This window comes from Hypanus sabinus, chromosome 7 (genome assembly GCF_030144855.1).
Source record: "Hypanus sabinus isolate sHypSab1 chromosome 7, sHypSab1.hap1, whole genome shotgun sequence".
NCBI lineage: Eukaryota > Metazoa > Chordata > Chondrichthyes > Myliobatiformes > Dasyatidae > Hypanus > Hypanus sabinus.
In genome coordinates, this window is record NC_082712.1 from 29,122,402 (window position 1) to 29,148,495 (window position 26,094).

A 26,094-nucleotide genomic window follows, 5' to 3' on the forward strand; every position below is an offset into this window, starting at 1 on the left:
TGCAAGTTTCATGCTGCGACCAGTGGACTCAAACCTGGCATTTGGATCATCGTTGGAGATCTCCAGTGGAGACAGTTAAGATTCAACATTAAAACATATGCTCCACTCAATCAAAAATACGATAAAAAATATCAAATTCAGCATCTTAGTATCACATATAATATTAGATAAAAGTACAACATTACTGGTTACAATCACACAAAAATATATAATACAACCATAAAGCAGAAGAGCAGAATTGGGCCATTCAGCCCATCGAGTCAGCCATGATTTTCTATCATGACTGATCTATTTTCCCTTTCAACCCCAATTTCATCTCTTCTCCCCATAACATTTGATACTATTACTAATCAAGGACTGATCAACCTCTGCTTTTAATATAGCCAATGACTTGGCCTCCACAGCCATCCATAGCAACAAATTCCATGATTCACCATTCCTCTGGCTAAAGAAATTCCCCCTCACTTCTGTTTTAAAGGGAATGTACTTGTATTTTGAGGCTGTGCCCTCTCATCCTAGATTTTTCCACTATTGGAAACCTCGTCTGCATGTTCACTCAATCTAGGCCTTTGGGATTCTAAAAAATAATCATATCAGCTTCAATAAAATACCAGGTTCAAGTTCAAGCTTATTGTCACTCAGCCATACACAGGCATACTGCCAAACAAAACTATATTCCTCTGGACCATGGTGCACAACATAGAATATATAACTCACAGACAACACAAAATAATGTCACCACAAATAAATTAACAAATAATAAGGTATATTTAAGACACATTTAAAAAATAAATAGTATAATGCTACTGGCGCTTCATGTGACCTGGCAGATGGCAGGGAGTTAAGTCATCTCACAGCCAGAGGGAAGACACTGGTGTATTGCACACTTAGGTACAATACACTGAAGATGGACAATATGACTAGACATCATTGGTCCTGTGTGGTTCCACCATGGATGGCCTTCCAGGCACATTGCACATGACTTGCCCAATGCAACCTTTATATAAACTGCAACTTAACCCTCTCTCAAACGAATCAAATCCTTTACACAAAGTACTGCTCTTTGCTTCTACAGATCCCATATCTGTAATCCTTAAGACAACAGGTTCACAAGAGGCTAGTCATGCTTTGGCAAGTGCAAATAATTTAATTCAATATTAATTTTAAACAGTTTCAATACAGAAATTAAATACTGGAGTTAATACTGGAGTTACTGAGCTTTACAATGTTTATGTATTACAATACTTACCATACATATATTTTGTGTCCAGTTTATTTTTAGCAGTTCTTGCCCAAGGTAAAGAATCATCACTGCATCTATTTGGCATTCCATTGTATCCTATGCCAACGATCTTGTTTTCTGAATTGACAATGCAAGCACCAACCTGTATTTAAATGAAAAAATAGATCACTCATTCGTATTAGTGAACTTCAATCCACAAAATGTAGCCTCACAGTTCATGCCTTTATCAAAAGGTCAACTAGACTTTTTAAACTAATAATGCCATTGGTTTAAAAATAAATATGGAAAAGGATAGGTTTGGTCTGCAGGTTGAGATTCCAAATAGGAGGAAAGCCAATTTTAATGGTATCAGAAATGATCTGGCAAGTGTGGATTGGGACAAGCTGTTTTTTTGGTAAAGGTGTACTTGGCTTACGAAAGTGAAATTTTGAGATACAAAGCTGGTATGTGCTTGTCAGAATAGAAGTTAAAGATAACAGGCCCAGTTTTCAATGGATATCGAGGCCATGTTTAAGAAAAAGGAAGTGCCCAGCAGGTCTCAGCAGGTAGGAACAAATGAGGTATTTGAGGTGTATAAGAAATGCAAGAGAACACTTGAGGGCTAAAAGAAGGCATGAGGTTGCCCCAGCAGACAAGGTATAGAAGAATCCTAAAGGATTCTATAGCTATATTAAGAGCAAAAGGATTTGCAAGGGACAAAATTGGTCCTCTGGAAGATTAGAATGATATGTGTGGAGTGAAAAGAGATGGGGGAGATCTTAAATCTATACTTACTTGGGAGACAGACACAGAGTCTATAGAAATGAGGCAAAGCAGCAGTGAGGTCATGAACCCTATAGAGATTAGAGAGGAGGTGTTTGCTGTCTTGAGGCAAATTAAGCCCCAGGGCCTGACAAAGTGTTCCTTTGGAGCCTGTAGGAGACAAATGCAAGAACTGCAGGGACTTGAGCAGATACTTAAATCATTCTTAGCAACAAGTGAAGTACCAGAGTATTGAGCGATAGCTAATGCTGTTCTGTTTAAGAAAGGCTCTAAAAATAAACCAGGAAATTATCTCACGTCCCCAGCAGAATCAGAGACCTTATTGCTGATTATTACAGCAACTTCAGGATGAGGGTATCTTCAGGAGCAATTACATCAAGCTGGCACAAGGTGGAGATTGGCATCATCACAGGGTGCACTCAGTGACACTGTTCTCCCTAGCCATGAAGATGCTCACTAAGTCTGCTGAACCAGAGTACAGAGGGCTCAGAATGAATTCTGCTCAACTGCAATCACCCATCAGGGCATTCATGGAAGACCTCACAGTCACCACAGAATCAGCCCCAGGCTGCTGGTGGATTCTGCAGGGGCTCGAGAAGCTGGTGGAGTGGGCCCAGAGGCGTTTCAAACCAGCCAAATCAAGATCTATGGTGCTGAGGAAAGGCAAGGTGGAAAACAAGTTCCGGTTCAGCATTGCAGGTTCAGCCATCCCATCCATCACAGAAAAGCTTAGGTAAGGCTTTTGACAGCTCTCTAAGGGACACGGCATCCATTCAGACGACCAGCACCGAGTTGGATGGCTGGCTGAAATCTGTGGACAAGTCTGGCCTACCTGGGAAATTCAAAGCCTGGGTGTATCAGCATGGCATTCTTCCCAGAATCCTGTGGCCTCTCCTCGTCTATGCAGTTCCGATCTCGACAGTCGAAATCTTAGAGAGGAGGCACATCGCAACCACCTCAGGAGATGGCTGGGGCTGTCAAAGAGCCTGAGCAGCATCACACTCTATGGCACCACAACAAACTGCAACTGCCCTTCAAATCCCTGGAGGAGGAATTCAAAGTTACAAGAGCCAGAGAAGTGATACAGTACAGGGACTCAAGTGATCCGAAGGTGGCTAGAGCAGGGATCCAAGTGAGGACCGGCAGGAAGTGGAGGGCGGAGGAAGCTGTTCAGGAAGCAGAGGAAAGGCTGCGTCACAGGAGGCTGGTGGGAGTGGTCACATGAGGCAGAGCTGGGCTAGGATCCTTTCCAACTCCCCAAGTGGACACCATCAGAGGGCAGGAAAGGCGCCAGCTAGTTCAGGAGGAGGCAACAGCAGCAGTGGAGTAGAGGAGACCCTGCAAGGCGGTGGGAATGAAGCAACAGGGAGCTTGGACAAGATGGGAGAATGCGGTGGAGAGGAAAGTGACCTGGGCTGAGCATTGGAAAGCTGAGCCACATCGCATCCACTTTCTCATCCAGGCAGTGTATGATGTGCTTCCAAGCCCATCAAACCTGGACACATGGGGCAAAGCAGAGTCATCAGCGTGCCCACTGTGTTCCAAGCGAGGACCCTGGAGCACATCCTCAGCAGCTGCACAAGGGCACTTGGTGAGGGATGGTACTGATGGAGGCATGATCAGATCCTGAAGACCATCGCTGAAGCCATCAGTGCAGGAGTGGAATTGGCGAAGCAGTCCTGACCCTCCAAGCAGACCATTGCCTTTGTAAGAACTGGGGAGCAGCCAATACCCGCCAAGAGAACATTGGCAGGTATCCTGACCTCTGCAAGAGACTGGCAGCTGAGGTGCCCCATCCATATCGCAGCCATCACCCTGCGACCAGACACTGTCCTTGTGTCTGAGTCTACGAAGCAGGTGGTGATGCTGGAGTTGACAGTCCCATGGGAAGATCACTTGGAAGAGGCCTTTGGAAAGGAAGCTATCTAAGTATGCAAGACTGGTCAGCAACTGCCAGCAGGCTGGATGGAGAGCGAGGTGTCTCCCAGTGGAAGTTGGTTGTAGGGGATTCGCAGCCCATTCCTTAGCTAGAGCCTATAGCAATTTAGGCATCGAGGGAGAGAGGAAGAGGACAGCCATCCGCAGTCCACCGATGCAGCACAGGTGGCTGTGGCTCAAGAGAGGGGAGCCATGGAGTCATGTGTAGCTAGCCATCTGGACACAAGCTGGGGTCTGATCAGCCCCGGCTGGGTCACCTGGAGGAAGATGTATGATGTTGAAAGACCTGAAACACCCGATGATTCCAGGAACATCACTGATGATGTGTCCAGAAGCATCAGTAGATGTATGCACACAGTAGGCCATTTAGCCCGACATCAGTAGTGGAAAAGTTATTGGAACGTATTCTAAGGGACCAGATATACAAGTATTTAGATAGACAGAGACTGATTAGGGATAGTCAGCATGACTTTGTGCATAGTAGGTCATGTCTAACCAATCTTAAGAGTTTTTCGAGGAAATTACCAGGAAAGTTGATGAAGGCAAGGCAGTGGATCTTGTCTACATCAACTTCACCAAGGCATTTGACAAGGTCTTCCATGGTAAGTTGGTCAGAAAGCTTCAGTCGCTTGACATTCAAGACAAGTTAGTAAACTGGATCGGACATTGGCTATGTGGGAGAAGCCAGAGAGTGGTAGCCAATGGTTGCCTCTCTGATTGGAGGTCTGACTAGTGGAGTGCTGCAGGGATCGATGCTGGATCCTTTGTTTTTTGTCAACTATATCAATGATCTGGATGATAATGTGGTTAACTGGATAAGCAAATTTGCTGATTGGGGGTGTAGTGGACAGCAAGGAAGACTATAAGGATCTGGACCAGCTGGGAAAATGCACTGAAAAATGGCAAATAAAATTTAATGCAGACAAGTGCAAGAGCTTTGAACTTTGATAGGACCAATTAGGGTAGGTCTTACACAGCAAATGTAAGGGCACTGATGAGTGTGGTAAAAGGTTATACAGGTGCATAATTCATTGAAAATAGTGGCATAGGTAGAAATAGTTATAAAGAAAGCTTTTGGCATACTGGCCTTCATAAATCAAAATACTGCGTACAGGAGATGGGATGTTATGTTGAGGTTGTATAAGGCTTTGATGGGGCTTAAATTGGAGTATTGTGTGCAGTTTTGGTCACCTACCCATAGGAAAGGTATAAATAAGTTTGAAGGAGTACAAAGAAAATTTACTTTATGGAGGAGCAGATCGACTTCTTCTTCTCAACTAATTCTACAGATGATATTTCCTGCGGAACACTTTGGGACACTTTTAAAGCTTATATACGTGGACAGATTATTTCTTATTCTGTTGGTTTGAGGAAACGTATCAAGATGGAAACTCTTTTATTGGTTGATAAAATTAAAGAGATTGATAAGAAATATTCGATTGCTCCTAGTAAGGAGCTTTACAAAGGGTTGAACTTCAAATGGAACATAGTTTATTACTTACATCCTCGATTGAAAATCAATTAATGAAAACTAAATCTGATTTTTATATACATAGTGATAAATCTGGTAAACTGTTAGCTAGTCAATTGAAGAATGCTCTGGTTAAACGTCAAATCACTAAGATTGGTCAGCAGAATGGGAATCTGACAGTTAATCATGATGAGATAAATAAGGCATTTCAAGATTTCTATACCTCCCTGTATCAATCTGAATTTCCTCAAGATTATAATACCATGTCTGATTTTCTGGGGAAATTAAATTTTCCAAGGTTATCATCTGATGATCTTTTGATATTGGATACTCCTATTACGGATGTAGAAATTAAAGGGGCTATTTCCTCAATGAATTCTGGGAAAGCACCGGGTCCAGATGGTTATACAGTTGAATTTTTCAAATTTTTTTCCGCTACTCTTTCCCCTTGGTTAGGTAAGGTTTTTGAGGAGGCCATTAGATTAGGGAATTTGCCACAATCTTTTTATAGAGCTTCCATTTCTCTAATATTGAAGAAAGATAAAGACCCTACTAATTGTGCTTCTTATAGACCTATATCTTTATTGAATGTAGACTCCAAGATTTTTTCTAAGTTACTGGCATCTAGATTGGAGAAGGTATTACCCAAAATTATTTCAGATGATCAAACTGGCTTTATTAAAAATCGTTATTCTTTTTTTAACATTAGGAGATTGTTGAATATTGTTTATACTCCCTCACATGATACTTCAGAATGCGTGATTTCATTAGATGCGGAGAAAGCATTTGACAGAGTTGAGTGGCCTTACTTATTTAATGTGTTGGAGAAGTTTAATTTTAGTCCGATATTTATATCATGGATTAAATTGATTTATCATACTCCAGTAGCCTCAGTGGTTACCAATAATCAAAGATCTCCCTTTTTTCGCCTATTTCGGGGCACTAGACAGGGATGTCCTCTTAGTCCATTACTATTTAACATTGCCTTAGAACCTTTGGCAATTGCCATCAGACAATCACAGGATATTTTGGGTATTAATCGTGGGACAGATATTCATAAGTTATCTTTGTATGCAGATGATTTATTACAATTCATTTCTAACCCGGAGAAATCCATTCCAGCAGTTTTATCATTATTGGCTCAATTTAGTGAGTTTTCTGGGTATAAGTTAAATCTTAATAAAAGTGAATTGTTTCCATTAAATAAACGGGTCCCAATTTATGGAAATTTACCCTTTAAATTAGTTAATGACTCTTTTACTTATTTAGGGATCAAAATCACGAAGAACCATAAAGATTTGTTTGGATTTAATTTTTTACCCTTAATTGATCAGATTAAAGGTTTGTTTACTAAGTGGTCACCTCTGTCTCTATCTCTTATAGGTAGGATTAATGCTATTAAGATGGTTATTTTACCTAAGTTTTTATATATTTTTCAAGCGATACCAATTTTTATCCCGAAATCTTTTTTTACTAATGTTGACTCTAAAATTTCTTCATATATATGGCAGTATAAAAATCCCAGGTTAGGTAAAACATATTTACAGAAGACAAAAAAGGAAGGCGGGTTAGCATTACCTAATTTCAGATTTTACTATTGGGCAGTTAATATTAGATATTTGTTATGCTGGTTGAAAGATGGGGGTGGATCTTTTGGCCCTTGTTGGGTGAGTTTAGAAACTAAATCGGTATCAGCTTATGCTTTGGGTTCTATTTTAGGGACTTCTCTCCCTTTTGCTCTTTCTAAATTGCCGAAACGAATTGACAACCCGATAGTTAAACATACATTGCGTATATGGTTTCAATTTCGGAGATTTTTTGGGTTGACTCAATTCGTTTTAAATAGTCCTATTGTATCTAATTGTTTTTTTCACCCTTCCATTATAGATCAAGCTTATTCAGCTTGGAAAACTAAGGGATTACTAAGATTTTCTGATTTATTTTTAGATAATTGTTTCATGTCTTTTGAACAATTATCCAACAGATATAACTTGCCGAGATTTCATTTTTTTAGATATTTACAGATTAGACATTTTTTAAGTTCTGTACTCTCTACGTTTCCAAATTTTGTGCCTTCAGATACTTTGGAGAGTTTATTTGAATTAGACCCTTTTCAAAAAGGGCTTATTTCAAAACTTTATAATATAATTATGAAGATACGTTCAGAGCCCCTTTATAAGACTAAACAGGATTGGGAAAGAGAGCTTAGTTTTAGTATTTCTAGTGAGAATTGGGATAGAATTCTTCAATTAGTTAATACATCATCGTTATGTGCCAAACATTCACTAATACAATTTAAGGTTGTACATAGGGCCCATATGTCTAAGGATAAATTAGCTCATTTTTACTCTCATATAAGTCCTATTTGTGATAGATGTCATTCTGAAATTGCGTCTTTAACTCACATGTTTTGGTCGTGTTCATTTTTGGAGAAATATTGGAAAGATATTTTTGATATTATATCTGCGGTTTTGAATATTGATTTACAACCTCATCCTATTACCGCAATTTTTGGTTTACCAATGTTAGATTCACAGCATTTATCTTCTTCAGCCCGTCGAATGATTGCATTTCTAACTCTGATGGCTAGAAGATCTATATTGTTGAATTGGAAAGAAATTGATCCTCCCACTGTATTTAATTGGTTCTCTCAAACTATGTTACGTTTAAATTTAGAAAAAATTAGAAGTGGTACTTTTGAGACTTCTATTAAATTTGAAAAGTTATGGAGACCATTTATTCAACATTTTCATATGATGTAATATGACCCTGTGCCAAGTACATTTGATTTCCCAGCTTTTAGCTTATGTATTTTGAGAGGACCGGAAGTGACGGCATTGATGAATACTTATTTTTGTGAGATATTATAAACAACCCACTTTTTTTTCCCTTCTCTTTTGTGTTTTTTTTCTTTTATATTACTTATTAGCTATAGTTATTAGATTAGATTAGTTAGTTTTGCATTATATAAATTTTTTTTGTTTTTTTCTTTCTTTTTTCTGTTTTTTTTATATTATACATTATGAAATATTTAGATTTACAATGACCATACATATATCTTATGGCTTATGTCTTGGTAAACTCATTTATATTGTAACTATTATGTATGGTTTTTTTTCATATGTAATGGAATGTGTATGTTGGTAATTTCTTTATCAATATATCATCTGTATTCTGTCCATATTATTAATATTAATAAAAAGATTTAGAAAGGAAAGAAAATTTACAAGGAAGTTGTCAGGACTGGAGGACCTGAGTTAAAGGAAAAATTGAATAGATTAGGATCTTATTCCTTAGAATGTAGAAGATTGAGGGGAGATTTGACAGTAAATAGGGTAAATGCAAGAAAGCTTTTTCCACCGAGGTTGGGTAGGACTGAAATTAGAGATCATGAGTTAAGGATGAAAGGTGTAAAGTTTATGAGGAGAAACATCTTCACTCACGAGAGTTGTGAAAGTGTGAAATGAGCTGCCAACGCAAGTGGTGCATGCAAGCTCAATTTCAACATTTAAGAGAATTTTGGGTAGCTCCATGATTATTAGGGTAAGGCTATGGTCCAGGTACAGGTCGAAGTGATCAAGCATGCACTAGATGGGTCAAAGAGCCTGTTTCTGTACTGTACTTTTCTATGACTCTGGAAGATGACCCAGACCAGTTTTCTGTCAATTAGAACAGTTTGTGGGTGACACTCAGTTTAGAAAATCATGGGAACTTCACATAACCATGTTTTCAGCGTTCCTCTTCAAACTCATTGCCAATTTCAGTGCAATATTCCCTAAGGATGTGCTATAAGTTCTCATGCTTCTCAGCATGCAACCAGCAGGTGAGATCTTTGCACCTCACACAAATAAGTACAACACAATGTAAACTATATTCTTCCTGTCATTGATAATAGGTAAACAAATGCTGCAATGATGGGTGGTGCTGGGGGAAAAAATGGGAGTGTTCTCAGCATCAGCGATACCTGGAGTGGCTGAAGTACAATTTTGTATGCATATCTGGGCTGACAGCAATCAGAGGGTGACATCTTACTAGGAAGTATTGGAGTATAAAAGTTGCAACTTGCTATTTGCTAGAGAATGAAATCTTAGGAATGTAGAAGACAATGGTGTGTTAAGAGGAAGCTAAGAGATGTAAATTATGTAATCTGACTTCGCTATTTGCTATGCATGTAGCCAATTTAGTAGGAGAATGAAATCCTAAGAATGTAGAAGACAATGTTGTGTTAATGCGACGTAGCTAAAAGATGTAGATTAGAAAATCTGAGTTTGCTATTTGCTATGCATGTACCCAATTTAGCAGGAGAATGAAATATTAAGAATGTAGAAGACAATGTTGTGTTAATGAAAGGTAGCTAAGAGATGTAGATTAGAACATGATTAAGTCAATGGGTAGAAACAATAGCGGCGGATGTACGTGTGGTATGCAACTATAGACCGATTGCATATGCTAATGCAACTAAACTAGGAGATTGCTATAAAACATGCTATGTCCAAAGATCGGTGGGCAATCAGCGACTAGCTCAATGACTGTCTCAGCTTTGATTTGCAAATTAAAGTTTAACCCTTCTTGAAGAATCTTCTGCATCTCCTAATCATTTGTGGGGCACGAGAAACCACAACAAAATTGGCGACTGTGGCAGGACCGGAAAGAGACCCGCGGAACGGAAACGGCAGATTGGGGACGCTTCCCAGTCCTCTAGGGACCCCCACAAGGCTAACAGAATAAAGGGTGCACCCAAACAAAAGGTAAGCGCTTTTTGCGACAATTTGGACTAAGAATTCTGTTGGCTTTGGGGAGATCTTGGAGTCTCAGAAGTGTAGAACCACTGCCGAAGTGTCTCTCCGGTCCAAAGAATCTGGCAGAATTGGGGGTTAACAGGAGGCTCAGAGGATTGATCAAGAACACTGCAGTGAGGATAAGTACAAATAAGTTAATAAAAAGTTAAGAAAAATTCCACGTGGTGTTGGTAAGTCCCTGTGGATACCGCTTCGTATAAAACGAAGGTCTGAACGGACAGGGAAAGGAATAATAGAGAAAATCCTCGTGGAGATAAGGGTCTGAATAGACAAGGTGCATAGAGAAAATCCCTGTGGATACCGCTTTGTATGAATCGAAGGTCTGAACTGGCAGGGAAAGGAAAAATAGAAAAAATCCTTGTGGATACCGCCTTAAGAGATAAGGGTCTGAATAGACGAGGTGCAAAGAGAAAGTTCTGTGGGTACCGCTCTGAATAGAGGTCTGTATGGGCAGAACAGAATAGGAAACATGGACAGTCCAATATATAGTTTAAAGCGCTGGTAGATAGACAATAGACTAGGCATAGAATTAGAGTAAATAATATTATCCAGTAAACGAACTGTGAGTCTCTGAAATACCTTAAAAAAAGAGAAGGAGAAATGGAAGTGCTAAAACTCTTCAGAATGGAGGGAGAAAGGCTGAGGAGGAGAGGTAGAATATTGATTAAAAGCGAGGAAGACACTAAGGTGCTGGAGAAACAGCCTGTTAGAGAGAGAGGAAGGTACCGTGAGAAGCTGGCTTCAGCTCCGTACCTGGATGCGAAAAAAACAAAAAAGCCCCCTTCCTATAATGATGAAGGAACCCCTAAGCAGTGCCCCCTGCTGACGGGAACAGTAAACATGCAGGGAGAAGTACAAGTTTGGGATAATGAGGAGGAAAAAAGACAATACGAGAAGGAAAAAGTGGCGATATGGAAGGAGATACAGGCAGAAAGGATAAAGGTGGAACAGGCACAGAGAGAAATGGAAGAAGGGATTGAACAGATGAAATACTTGAGAGAGGAAAAGAAATATGAGGAGTATCAGTTATACTATAGAAATAAACAGACTAGAAAAGAAGGTGACTCATTGGAGGAGCAAGAGTTAAGTGGAGATTGGTGCCTGATTTGTGAGCAGTAAATGATGTGGTAGAGGACTGGCCAGCAGTAGTCCCCAACCCACACACGGTTTTGACTAATGTTCCACCAGAAGCAAGTTACTTTTCAGTGATTGATTTGTGTTCGGCTTTCTTCAGCATTCCTCTAGCCCAGAGGTCGGCAACCTGCGGCTCTTTGATCTCTGTGATGCGGCTCCCCGTGGTTTGTTAGCTTTTGAAATGTAATTCGAAATTTGAAGATTATGGTGATCTTGTACAATCTGAAAACTTTGCGGAGACACCGTTTCCTGGCACATCCGAACCGGCTCACAATTAGCCACCGTTCTGGCTAAGGGAGATAGCCTATGGGGGTTTGTGAGTACGTGTCTTTTGGAGCATCCGCGCCCACGGGGACGGGTTGAGGGAGGCTTTAAAGCAAGGCTGTTTAGTTCGAATAAAGTTACCTTTGACTGCAGTCTTTATTTTAGCGCTGCGTGTAGCACACCGCTACAAAGTGTTTTTATCGCTATTAATATACATCACAACTGCCAATGCCTGACACCCGCCAGTGCGCGCATTCTTTTAATTCTTCGATCCAAGGTAGGCTACCTACGGAGTAACCTTCAACCCAACGTCTTTTTTTTCGGAGTTCAAAATGTTTTTGTTGCATGCAGAAATGTAATTTCGTTTTCTCTGCAGGAGTTCATCAATTTCATAAATGCAACACATTATAGTTTGTTTATACATAGCATAAAGGCAAAAAAAACCCGTTGTATGCAGTGTTATTTCATTTTGTGGCTCCCAGTGTTTTCTTTTCTGTGGGAAATGGGTCCATATTGGCTCTTTCAGTGGTAAACGTTGCCGACCCCTGCTCCAGCCGATCAGTGTCAGTATCTGTTTGCATTTACTTACAGAGGTGCTCAGTATACCTATACCAGAATGCTGCAAGGATTTAAACATTTACCACACATTTTTAATCAAGTGTTGAAGGCAGACCTAGAGGGCATGCCATTGGAAAGTACATTGTTACAGTATGTGGATAACCTGTTGATTTGCTCCCACAGTGAGGAACAGTGTGAGCAGGACACTGTAACTCTGTTAGAGAAGCTGGCGCACGGAGAACATAAAGTATCCAAACAGAAACTGCAATTTTGCAAGCAGCAAGTGGAATACTTAGGCAGGGTAATATCCAAGGGAGTGAAGGCGATAGCTCCAGATCAGATTGAGGCAATAACTAAGGCCCCCAAACCCCAGACTGTAGGGCAGATGATGACGTTTTTGGGAATGGCAGGGTACAGCTCAGATTGGATAGGAGAATATGCTGAGATTGTGGCACCTTTGAGAAAGATAATGAAAGAAGCAGGACATACAAATTTGAAGAACAGCTTACAGTGGAATGGAGAGGTGGAGATAGCTTTCAATACTATTAAGCAGGAATTGCAGTCAGCACCAGCATTAGCTTTGCCTGACTACGAGAAGGTTTTTCATTTGTATGTATCCAACCGACAGGAGGGTTATGTCACAGCAGTTCTAACACAAAAGACAGGCCTACAGGAAAAGCAAAGCAGCCGATAGCATACTACAGTACGAGACTAGATGAGGTGGCTCAGGGGTATCCACCCTGTTATCAGGGATTGGCGGCGCTGTACTATGCATATGAAAAGGCATCATCTGTAACCCTGGGCTATCCTGCCGACTACGCCAATTTTGTCCTGTGGGGCACGAGAAACGACGACAGAAGCTGCTGGGGAAATTTATGCAAAGAACAAAACCCAAGAGCAGGCCTTTTAGCCCTTTGAGTCTACTTTACTATTCCAAAACTAAAATCTTGGTGGATCTTTTACTATCATAATTCCCCCAAATCTTGTTTCTAATTCTGTTAAGATCCATTTGAGAAACCTATCAATTTCTGTGTGAATAAGTGTAGTGTTTGCATCTTGGGAGAAGCCTGCAAAGCCAACAAATTCACATCAAATCTGCCTGCTGTCATGGGTTGAAAGGAGAATAAATTTCAAAAACTGTATGGAATTTGGATGATGTCCTAGTGCAGTAGAGAGCAAAAAAAATTGGCTACATGGTAGAGACTAGAAGCAACTTAGAATGGTCCAAAAGCCACGAAGTTAAGAGAAAACATGGCCCAGACTTGCAGTAGTAAAGCTACTCAAGAGATTTTATAGAGACAAAGAATCAAATTTGTTCACTGGTCCTTACACAGGAGCTTCAAGAGACATGGAGGTTACTTAAACTTGATTATTCTCAACTGAACTACCATCTTTCAAGCCAGTGATGTTATAAACCACCTCAGAAAAAAAAATCTTACATATAGTACTATATTATTACTGATGTCAGTTCAGAGTATTTGTATCATGGAAAACAACCTTTCAAGAATAAAAATCTTTTTGGGAACAAATGTGAACTTCCTAACAAGCATTTAGCCACCCAGAAGCATACAAACAACAGGGGTGGGGAGGGTACATTTCCAGAAAGCCATCTATATTATGATTTTACACAACACAAAGCCACATCATCTGTACACATCTCAAGACACGTGGAGTTAAAATAAAATTTACAAATTCTGTGAGGCAAATTTTTATTCTATATCTCAGAATTTCTTAGCAGGGATTTGTGAAATATCCAGCCTGTCAGTGAAGGGGCTGCTTGCACATAAAATTTCTCTAGTTCAGATCAACCAATTTTCAACAGCACAGCAGTTTTTTTTTCCAGAATTTAATGAATAAATTTCACACATTTATCATTTATTTCATAACTGAGTTTAATTAAACATGTGATATTAAATGGCATTAAAAGAAATATATTCCGTGAATATTCAGTTAAGCACTCATCATACGAAGACAGGCAACAGGCATTTTACGATTTAAAAAAATAATCAGAAAATGCAGGTCTGGCAGATCTGTAAAAAGAAAATGCCCTGAAGAAATGTTAACAGCTCCTCTTTCTGCAGAAGGTGCCTGGCCTACTCAGTGTTTCCAACACTCTCTGCTCATATTTTCTCTTTCTTTCATCTGCAGATCTTTTTTATTTTCACAGGCATTTTAATTTAGCAAAGGGCTCTCTGTATGGTATTATCATTTCATTAGTTTCAACACATAGTAAAAGAGTAAACATTACCAGAGTAATAAATGAATACAAATTCCAAATTAAGAAATAATTCAGGAGGAAATGAACTCTAGCATGAAAATACCTGAGTGTATGTAATGGAATGCACGTAGACACAAGCCGTGTCATACAGTGACAGTATGAAAGAAGCTACTTGGACAACCTTGCCTGTGACAGCTCTTTGAAAGAGCTTCAGAATGGATCCCTATCCCATGTCCACCTCTACAACATTCCAAAATAAAACAAATTCTCCCTAAAGATTATTTAGTTCCCAATTCCACTATCCCTTCAGACAAAGGGAAACAACCCGCTCCAAATAGGTAACCTCACCTCTGGCTCTGTTGTGACTCTAAAAGGCCCAGCTCTGATTTCTAAATGAAGATCATGGTCTGCATTGCTTTCAAAAAAGAGCAGGAGAAGAGGGAGAAGGAATCATTAAGATGACTTGAATTAATGGTGAGATACCCAGTTGCTAACAATACAACCCATTTCAGATATTTCTCATTTAATTCAAGGTCAATGAGAAACAGGAACAGCATTCCACATCATGTACACAAATCAATGTCTTGTTTATTATTTATTGTAATGCTTGCACTGTTTTGTGCACTTTATGCAGTCCTGGGTAGGTCTGTAGTCTAATTTTTTTTCCTGTGTTGATTTTTACGTAGTTCAGTCTAGTTTTTGTACTGTGTCATGTAACACCATGGTCCTGAAAAAACGTTGTCTCATTTTTACTATGTACTGTACCAGCAGTTATGGTCAAAATGACAATAAAATGACTTGTCTTGAAATACCAAGGAGGCAAGCTGCAGCTCCTCATACCTGGGAGTTTGGGTCTTTGCTCCTCTGGGCTGATAGAAAAGCCACTGCCATAAAATATTCTGACCACTCAAGATAATCTTCTCGTTTTCTGCATTTTGCTGCATCACCTCTGAAACAAAATTGAACATTAGCACACATCAGGTAAAGTTAGAAGCACATTGCAAACATTAATTTTGTATTGTTTGATACACAAACCAATTTGGTCAACAGAGAGAAATCAAGAGAAGCCTTACACAGAATCAGCGTGTTGCAGGGGATCACTCACACAGAACTAAGCAAAAGAAAGGTTCAGGCACAGAGATCAGTGACACACAGGGGGAGAGGGGGCAGATTCAATTGGGCTGCAAACACATGCTAATGTGTAGGCACGAGGAAATCTGCAGATGCTGGAAATTCAAACAACACACACAAAATGCTGGTGGAAAGCAGCAGCCTCTATAGGGAGAAGCACTGTTGACGATCCGGGCCACGACCCTTTGTCAGGACTAACTGAAAGGAAAGATACTAAGAGATTTGAAAGTAGGAGGGGGAAATGTGAAATGATAGAAGACCAGAGGGGGTGGGATGAAGCTAAGAGCTGGAAAGGTGATTGGAAAAAGTGATACAGAGCTGGAGAAGGGAAAGGATCATGGGACGGGAGGCTTAGGGAGAAAGAAACGGGGAGGGGAGCACCAGAGGGAGATGGAGAACAGCCAGAGAGAGAGAGAGAGAGAGAGAGAGAGAGAGAGAGAAAACAATATGTCAGGACATATGTCAGACAGAGCGTGGGTGTTCAGCGAAACAGTCTCTCAGTCTGCGCAGTCTGGGAGACCATTTCGCTGCCCTGTCCGCCAGAGAAAGCAGGATCTCCCAGTGGCCATACATTTTAATTCCACGTCCCATGCCCATTCTGATATGTCTATCCATGGCCTCCTCAACTGTCAAGATGAAGCCAGACTCAGGTTGGAGGAGCCTCCAACCTGGTAGCATGAACAATGACTTCTCTGGCTTCTGTTTATACCCCTCCTCCCCTTCTTACCCCATCCCTGACATATTTCATTGTTTGTTTTTTTTCTCTCTCTCTGCTCATCACTCTGCCTGTTCTCCATTTCCCTCTGGTACTCCCCCCTCCCCCTTTCTTTCTCCCGAGGCCTCCCAACCCATGATCCTTTCCCTTCTCCAGCTCTGTATCACTTTTGCCAATCACCTTTCCAACTCTTAGCTTCATCCCACCCCCTCCGGTCTTCTCCTATCATTTTGCACTTCCCCTCCCCCTCCTACTTTCAAATCTCTTAGTATCTTTCCTTTCAGTTAGTCCTGACGAAGGATCGTGGCCCGAAACGTCAACAGTGCTTCTCCCTATAGATGCTGCCTGGCCTGCTGTGTTCCACCAGCATTTTGTGTCTAATGTGTAAGCTTGGCTTTGATCATGAGTAGTGATTTTAAAACATCAATGGTCTGTAAATGGATCCTATGTGAGATCATAGACAATAGGTGCAGAAGTAGACCATTCGACCCTTCGAGCCTGCTCCGCCATTTTGAGATCACGGCTGATCAACTACTATCAATACCCGGTTCCTGCCTTGTCCCCATATCCCTTGATTCCCCTATCCATAAGATACCTATCTAGCTTCTTCTTGAAAGCATCCAGAGAATTGGCCTCCACTACCTTCCGAGGCAGTGCATTCCAGACCCCCACAACTCTCTGGGAGAAGTTTTTCCTCAACTCTGTCCTAAATGACCTACCCCTTATTCTCAAACCATGCCCTCTGGTACTGGACTCTCCCAGCATCTGGAACATATTTCCTGCCTCTATCTTGTCCAATCCCTTAATAATCCTTATGTTTCAATCAGATCCCCTCTCAATCTCCTTAATTCCAGCATGTACAAGCCCAGTCTCTCTAACCTATCTGCGTAAGACAGTCCAGACATCCCAGGAATTAACCTCGTGAATCTACGCTGCACTTCCTCTACAGCTAGGATGTCCTTCCTTAACCCTGGAGACCAAAACTGTACACAATACTCCAGGTGTGGTCTCACCAGGGCTCTGTACAAATGCAAGAGGATTTCCTTGCTCTTGTACTCAATTCCCTTTGTAATAAAGGCCAACATTCTATTAGCCTTCTTCACTGCCTGCTGCACTTGCTCATTCACCTTCAATGACTGATGAACAAGGACTCCGAGATCTCTTTGTATTTCTCCCTTACCGAACTCTACATCGTTCAGATAATAATCTGCCGTCCTGTTCTTACTCCCAAAGTGGATAACCTCACACTTATTCACATTAAGCGTCATCTGCCAAGTATCTGCCCACTCACCCAGCCTATCCAAGTCACCCTGAATTCTCCTAACATCCTAATCACATGTCACACTGCCACCCAGCTTAGTATCTTCAGCAAATTTGCTGATGTTATTTTTTATGCCTTCATCTAAATTGTTAACATAAATAGTAAACAGCTGTGGTCCCAATACCGAGCCCTGTGGCACCCCACTAGTCACCACCTGCCATTCCGAGAAACACCCATTCTCCACTACCCTTTGCTTTCTATCTGCCAACCAGTTTTTCTATCCATGTCAATGCCTTGCCCCCGATGCCCTGAGCTTTGATTTTACCCACCAATCTTCTATGTGGGACCTTATCAAATGCCTTCTGAATCGAGGCAGATTATGTAGTAGCAAGTACTAGTCTTTGAGATCTAAGTTAGAACATTGTAAACACATTAGATTCTACAGAGGCTAGAAAGCCAGAATAACATTACACCCTTCACTGAACCTTAGCCACTTTAGCACTTAAAACATTTTTTCAGAATCAGATTTAATATCACTGGCATATGTCGTGAAATGTGTTAAACTTGCAGCAACAGCACAATGCAATACATCATAAAATAGTAAAAAAAAACTGAATTACAGTAAGTATATACAGCATATGCATATTAAATAGTTAAAACAAGTAGTGCAAAAACAAATAAATTAAGTAGTAAGGTATTGTTCATGGGTCCAATGTCCATTTAGAAATCAGATGGCAGAATATCCCAATTCTTAAGAAAAATCATCAACCTGAAATTTAATTGTTTCTCTTGCCATAGAAACTGCCTGACCTGCTGAGTACAGGTTTCCCCCACAATCCGAAGGTAGAGTGTTCCTATGAAACCGTTCGTAAACCGAAATGTCGTAAATCAAAGAAGCAGCTACCATTAATTCATATGGGAAAAATTTTTTGAGTGTTCCCAGACCCAAAAAAAATAACCTACCAAATCAAAGCAAATAACACACAAAACCTAAAGTAACACTAACATATAGTAAAAGCAGGAATGATATGATAAATATACACCCTATATAAAGTATAAATATTGTATGTACGGTGTAGTTTCACTTACCAAACTCGGGAAGACAGCGAGCCAGAATCGATTTGGAGAGAAAAATAATTGGCACATACACGCATGTGCACTTACATGCCTATGCACGTATACAAATACGTACACACGTGCGCAAACAACTGCCTGCACAAGGCTTCACGGTCATTGTAGTCTTTCTCGGGGTAAACACACGTATGAAGCGGGCGTCTTTTTTTCGTAAAAGCTAAAATCCTCTTTGGTTAATGAAAACAGGTAGTAATGTAGGTCTTTTGTAACAGCCTGTTGTCGTAAAGCGAACGTTCGAAAAATGGGGAACACCTGTATTTCAAGTTTAATTGTAGCAGGGGAGGGGGTTGCTAAGACTCATCAATAACACCTGCTGATATTTGCTGTACAAAAATGAAATTTCATGTGTATGTAAAGAGGGTTTCTTCTTTTTTGTTAACTAGCAGGAATGCTAATTTACTGATAACGAGAATGGTATTCCTTTGTAAACCAAATGGGGATTAATGTTCTTTCTTCTGAGTCTGTAAGCTTTTGTTGACGGGCTTTTGGGCAGATCGGCGCGAGGGGGTCGAGAGAGAGGACGCAATGCTCTAAGCTGGGCGAGGATCGGACCCCAAAGGGGGGTCCGAGGCCGGGAGATTCTCCGAGGAGGGGGGGGGGGGATGAAGCTAGATGTGCTTGGTTGACCACTCGGAGGGTCCTGAGCTGTTTGGAGAGTCCGAGGAGTTCGGAGGGTCCTGAGCTGCGAGTCGAGGAGTTCGAAGGGGATCGAATGGTGGCCAGAAGACTTCAGAAATTGAGCTCCAATGGCTGTGCACGAAGTGGTTTGGACTTTGATAAGTTTGGTGCCTTTTCTTTAATTTTCTCTTCATATATACTGTATCATTATTAATCACTTAGTTATAGTAACCTTTATAAATTGTACTCATTTAATCGCATATGGTGTACTGTCTGTTTTTGGGTGAGGCGGGGACATCACACAGCATCCACACCAGCTGATTACCCAGTTTGGCGGGGCCGAAGGCTGCTCCCCCTAGACAAGAACGAGCTGAGCGAGCCTGAGGCGACCCAGGGGGTTACATGTACTTTACACTTGGCAATGTGATTGAAATATCCTGTTCAAAAGGTCAAGGACACTCAGGTGCAGAAGTGTACTACGTAAGCAAATAAGCCAAGATACTTTTCATGCTCAGTATGACCATCTGTGACCTTTGCCTCAAATGCTTCTCAGCCCCTTGCAATGGTTCCATCCATGTGAAGAGTAAATTTCTTGCAATTGCACTGACACAGATCAAATGCAAAACTAAACCCCAAATTTCATATAAGGTAGGAAACTAAGTTGAAAAACAAAGAAAGCTTCCTATTTTGAAAATCTGAAGTAAAAGTTGTAAATGATGGAAGTACTCAGCAAGTCCAGCAGCATTTAGGGAGAAAGAGTTAACATTTTTAGTAAATACCTTCAATCAGAACTCTTTAAAACAAGTTGCCTAATGTTCCAATATATTATGAGATACACTTAAATTCACCAGAGATGTTTATCAATATATTTTTTTAATGGTCAGTGTGAGCTATAGTCAAAAATTGAAAAGCATCTACATTGCCAGTTCTTAAATACACTGAACCTAAACTGTATCAAGGTAGTTAGGTGGTCTTAAGCTTTACATTTTCTGCTTAAAAAGAATCATATTCATTCTCCTTATGTACTTCTTGGTTTTATGGGTTTTTTTCATTCAAGTTTTGTTGTTAGATTATTGTAGTTCAGAGGTAAATAAATGTTTTTGTGAAAGCTATTTTAACCACACTACTGGATATTGATTTTTTGTCACAAACTAAAGCAGCGATACTGAAAATTATTAACAGCACAGGTTTGTTCAGATTGCTTGCAAGACAAAAGACAACAGTTCCTTATCTAAACTGCTGAGAAGTGTGACGTGATTTTGCTGGGCTTTGGCAGTATAATTTACTCAAAGTCAGCATTCTGATCAGTTAGGAAAACTTAGAAAGAGTTTGGGTTTACATTCAACTAGCATCTCATCATAGCTCTGAGTATTTATCAATTCACCTACCAACCTCATATACAATATTAAGTTGTTTTATAAAACACACAACCACGTGACATCACCTTTAAGAGCTTCCATCATGTGACTGAAGACATGGAAGCATTTCTATTTCTCCAATATTTTTAATTCCTCAACCACTTCCTTCCCACGAAACCCACTCTCTGAGCCCATTTAAAACACATTTAGTTCAGTGAATTAGCATAGTAGCTGACAAACAAGTTGAGGGAAAAAGGTATAGACCTACTATTAGAGTTCAAAACCAAGAATGTTTCAGGCACTGAAGGCAATGATTTGCCCTACTGAGTCTTTAATGTGTAAAAATTGCACAATGCCATCAGTTCCCTTTGCCCGCTTTTTCCCTATAATACTGCAAATTGTTTCCTGTCAAGTGCCCGTCTATTTTGTTTTTAAAAGTTTCTCAATCTTGCACAGTTGTACAGCAAAGAAAAAGGATTTTTGGCCCAACTGGAAAGGCCACACAAACAGAAACATTGGAGCAGCTGAATGGGAAATTGGGATAGGCACTTCTGTAGAAATAAGTTGCAAAATATGGAAAAAAAGACCATCAAGGACCTATGGGAAAGAGTAAAATTGACACCGGTGAAGTGTCTGTCGCCTCACCTGGAAGAACTGTTGGGGCTGAGTGGTAGTGAGGGAGATATAGGGGCAAATAATAGTACTTGCTTTGTTTGTAAGGATAAGTACGGGGGGGGGGGATCAGTGGGGAGGGGCAAATGGATAAGGAATTCATGAAGGGAGCGATCCCTATGGAAAGCAGAAAGTGGGGGAGGGGAGGGAAGATGTGCTCGGTGGTGGGATCCCGTTGGAGATAGCAGAAGTTGCAGAGGCTGGTGGAGTGGTAGATGAGGACAAGAGGAACCCTATCCCTGGTTGGGTGGAGGGAGGAGCAATCAACAATTGCTCTTTCACCAATCAACTTCCAAGCTCTTTATTTCATCCCTCTCCCCTTCAGGTTCCACCTATCACTTTGTACTTCTCTCACCTATTAAATCTACCCCTCAGCTTTTTTTTCCCTTTAGTTCCACCAAAGGGTCTCAGCCTGAAACATTGACTGTACTCTTTTCCTGGCCTGCTGTGTTCCCTAAACATTTTGTGTGTGTGCTTGGATTTCCAGCATCTGCAGATTTTTTCTTGTTTGTTGGTAATAATTTGTTGCCAATTATTTATAACCTGGAGACAAGATACAGGTTTCAAATGTCGCATCACAGCAAGCAAAATTCATACTTGCCTTGAAACGCAACTTCCTAAAAATGGTCTTACAGAGGCCATTATGTATTACTTATGTATTATGTATTCCTCAACTTATGTATTGTTGAGGAAAGTGGTGGTAGTTAGGTTACTTATTTCCAAGAACTGCTGTAATTTATACTATATGGTATAAATGTCTAAGAGGCCAGTTGGTACTTAGAAAGTTTTTCCTGTTCAAATAGCCCTGTGATATCTCCCGTCCACAGAGGAAATACAGATAGGAGACACAGACACACGGAAACATATGAGACATTAATACCAGGCGTAAGGTTAATAAATTCGTATTCGCATCATAGAAGGCATAGGTTTAAGGCAGGACATTTATAAGATATCTCGATATTTTTCTTTTACTCCTGACTTGAATGCAATCAGATGCTGGCATCTGCAGTAAAAAGTAAGTTGCTGAAAGGATGCACTATGAGGGTAATGGACAATTAACATTTCAGGTTGGACTCAAAGAGGAACTAGCAGGAGAGAGTTGAGAGGGAGGGGTGAAGTTAAGAGCTGGCAAGCGATAGATGGATCTAGGTGAGGAAGGGGCGAAGGGCAGATGAAGTCAGGTGGGAGAGGAGACGCCGGAGATAGCAACAGAATCTGGGATGATAGGTGAAGGCAAAGAGCAGCGACATTCACAAAAGTCGAAAGTCATTTGGAGATGTGAGTGAATGCCGAATTATCGCTACAGACCAAGTGCTTTTAAATGGAATGAATAATAGATGGAAAGTCCCTGATCAGATCAGTATGGACACGGTCGTCCGAAGGCGTTGTTTCTTTTGTAACACGGTTCGTTCCTGCTGGCCTCAAGACAGGCCGAAGGTTTTACTGAGAGATATCACTCCGTTACTAGCTGTTTCTGTTCAGTTATAACAAATATTACCTGTCTACATCGTTTTGATGGGGCATCTCCTGCTCGGCGGCGCCCGACCCGAGCATCACAAAACTATCCCCAGTCGCCCGTCCACACACACTTGACTCACTCACTTCCTCTCATCGGTTGGCGCGCTTTTCCCGCTCCCGCGCTCCGATTGGTGCTTACCGACTGCCAGTCTCTGCCTTACGTCCAATTGGGAGCAAGACGGTCCCACTCGGTGGGCGGGGTGAATTTTGGACCAAAGGATGAAGGTGGGGCCGTTGACTTTCGTCGCTTTCTCGTCCGCGTGTCGGCTGAATTAAGAATGTGTTTGCATTCCTGCGTTAGCTAGGAACAGGGGGAGCGCTAGCATTGAGAAAGAGCCATTATCATTGTTAAAGATACAGTCACAGCGTTGCCTCGGGAACCTGGCGCAAGGCCGCTTCTCCCCACTGTCGGACCTTGCTGCAATGGGAACCTGCGTCCCACATAACTGCCTTCAATCGTTGCAAATGAAAACTCAGTCTGAAAAGGCTGGGTTTGGGTTGATACAAGTGATATGGCCCTTCCACACAAAAATGTGGAGCTACGTATTGGACTGTGGCTGAGGCAATAAATTGTGCCTGGATTAGTAAGGGCATCAAAAGTTATGGGAGAAGGCCGGAGAGTGTGTTGAAAGGGATAATAAATCAAGCAGGATGGAATGGCAGAGCAGACGTGATGGCCTAATTCTGCTCTATTGCCTTATGGTATCCATCTGCAATTTTGATTCAGTTTCTCTCTCACTGTAAGTACAGTCTGGCCTACTGAGCATGTCTCTCAGCTCTGCTGTTAGCAATGCATTACACTTCCCTGCTTGCATTTTCTTCCTCTAACTGACTTTTCAACTCACTTAACCAAATAGCAGCACATGTACTATTCATTCCACTACTCCCTGCAGATAACTTCTCTGCAACTTAAAACTACCTGGTCTATCTTCCTCTCCTAGTTCTGGAAATGTGTCTTCAATCTCCAATTCTGGTTGCCTTCTTCAGATGTTACCTGATCTAAGTATTGTATTTTCTGTTTTATCTTGGATCTTTAATGTCTGTAGTTTGCTTTTGATTTTCATTGCTGAAACAGGTGACGATTGTTGAGAGTAAAACACTGTGCTGAGGATCTCATCCATTGATATCCTGCAGCTGGATTGATTGACATTCAACAATCCACAGCTATCTTTCATTGTGTGAGGAATTACCAAGCATTCTAGCATCTTCCCCCAATGCCCATTGACTTCAATTTTACCAGGTTTCCATGCTGCCAAACTCGGTCAAAACTGACTACTCGGTTGGTTAATGTCAAGGGCCATCATTCTCACTTCATCCCAGAAAAGGTCGGCAGTAAGTTTAAAAATGGCAAGGGAATTCATTTCTTGACAGCCTGCTTCATGTAGAAGTGGAATTAAAATCCATCTAGTGTAAAACCCAATCCATGTGACAGTGATTATTTTTTAAAGGATATAAGCTGTACTCTATAATCCATTCTGTATTGATGTACCAGTAAGAGTATAAATTCAGCCTCTGATTCCATCCCTGACTATTTTATATCCTTTTTCTCTGCAGGTAAGCCATAAACGAAGGCTGCACTTGTATGGATAGGAATGAAAATAGCTGTCACTTTTTGTTGGACTATTTCATCTATGAGACCTAAAGTGGTACTTCATTGTGAACATTATAAATTATGCAGAAATGTTAGAATAAGTTTTTAATGGCACTCCTCAGAAGACTCACTTTTATATTTCTTGAGGTGATTGGAAATCTCTATGGATGGATGATAAGTGCAAAATCAAATCCCACAGCTAATCATTTTCAGCTTTTGTATTCCCATGCCTAGAAATACATCTCTGATTATTAAGGCTATATGTACAAAAATGGTAGTGATACTGTGTTCTGCTCCACTTTATGAATTATGTTCCAATGAATGTGATGTCTGGTAAGATGGCAATGCGCTCATATGTACTGGCCTCTATGGGGCCAGCTAAAGCTGTTACTTTCTTTTTTATGATCGCAAGACACTGATGGACATTAAGTACTGCAGGTCTACCCAATCAACGTGTTGCTTGTTGGTGGAGGAGCTGGACTCGGTGCAGACTGTGTTGCTGAATTGGGGCACAAAGGTGGTGTGCAGCCTAACAGTGAGTGATAGTCTTAGTAATTTTTCTAGTCATTGCAAGGCCCTGTTGGACATTAGTAGTGTGAAATGCTGTATGCCCACTGGTTTATAGGTGGGACTAACGGTGGCAGAGCTGTATGGCCTTGGTTGGAGCGCAGAGAAGCCTCACGCTGCAATGTTGCCTGTTTGCAGCTGCCTGGAGTTAGAGTGGCGTGGCATCCGTGCTGGCATCGGTGCTGCCCTTCAGTAGAAGACAAGCTGTATCGCATTCATCTACACTCTTCAGTGGACATGCTCTTGCCAAAAACTCTCATGGACTTAGGGACTTGGGCTATTTTGTATACTTCTGTGTGACTGAATGTTCACTGCTATCTTATATGTGCCTTGTTCAGTGTATGGCTGTTTGTACTGTGTTTTGCATCTTGTCCCCAGAGGAAAACTGCTTTGTTTGCCGGTACTCGCATATGGTTGAATGACAATTAAACTTGAACTTAAATGTCGGGTGGTGAATATTGAGAAAGGTAAAAAGAAGTCTATGCTGTTTCAAAATGTACATTGAAAGTACTGCAGGGACCTCTGTTTGAGGTCTTTTTCTTAGTCCATCATCAAATTGTTCGACATCCCTATATACATAACATGATGCAGCCTAAAAGGGGAGCATTCAGCTTACAAGGGCTGGGCTAACTCATTGATAGCCCTACTTCCCTGCACACCATCTTTTTTTTCAAACTATTTTGAATATTAAAATTGAAACGGTTTCCAGCTCTCCCTCGGTCAGGACATTCAGGTCAAAACCATGCTGTGTTATTTTATTTTTCTAATGATCTTCTCTGTTGCCTTAAACCCTGAACTCTTCTATTAAATCTATTAGCTTGCTCTCCTTCAAAGTGAACAACAACAAGCTTCCCACTTCTTCAACATGAAAGAAGTTCCTAGTCCATGGAGTTGTTTTCATTTTTTTATAACTTCCCTAAGACCATGTCACCCTTCCAAAAGAGTCCTGCCCAGAACTAGCTAGATCAACCCAAGGACTAACTAACTCTCTATAGATGTATGGAATTACTTCTTAAGTTTTGGAGTCCATTTCTCTGCTAATAAAGGTTCCCATAATGTTTTATCCTGCTATCTTCAATAGTTTGTGTCCTTGCATTTCTAGAACTATGTTTTTACAGCTCTTTTAAAACACCTAACTTAAT

The 26,094-nt window shown here is 40.9% G+C and overlaps 1 protein-coding gene and 1 long non-coding RNA gene across 4 annotated transcripts in view; one reads left to right on the plus strand and one right to left on the minus strand.

Annotated features, from left to right (window-relative positions):
* The window catches only part of dctd (dCMP deaminase), a 60,883-nt gene extending 38,003 nt beyond the window's left edge, over window positions 1–22,880 (minus strand). For both annotated transcript variants that reach the window (XM_059973825.1, XM_059973823.1), the window contains exons 1-3: window positions 22,775–22,880; window positions 15,228–15,336; window positions 1,250–1,385 (exon numbers count right to left, since the gene is read on the minus strand). In XM_059973825.1, coding sequence (XP_059829808.1) covers window positions 1,250–1,385; window positions 15,228–15,336; window positions 22,775–22,830 — 301 coding nt within the window. In that variant the 5' untranslated portion in view covers window positions 22,831–22,880. The remainder of the gene's footprint in view (window positions 1–1,249; window positions 1,386–15,227; window positions 15,337–22,774) is intronic.
* A 109-nt stretch (window positions 22,881–22,989) lies between these two features.
* LOC132396299 (uncharacterized) lies at window positions 22,990–25,863 on the plus strand. 2 transcript variants are annotated; one of them, XR_009512934.1, is made up of 3 exons: window positions 22,995–23,019; window positions 24,349–24,920; window positions 25,011–25,863. It is a non-coding gene; the product is annotated as an uncharacterized LOC132396299 (long non-coding RNA). The 2 variants fall into 2 exon arrangements; XR_009512935.1 differs by having other exon boundaries at window positions 22,990–23,019; window positions 24,798–25,863.
* The last annotated feature ends 231 nt before the right edge of the window (window positions 25,864–26,094 follow it).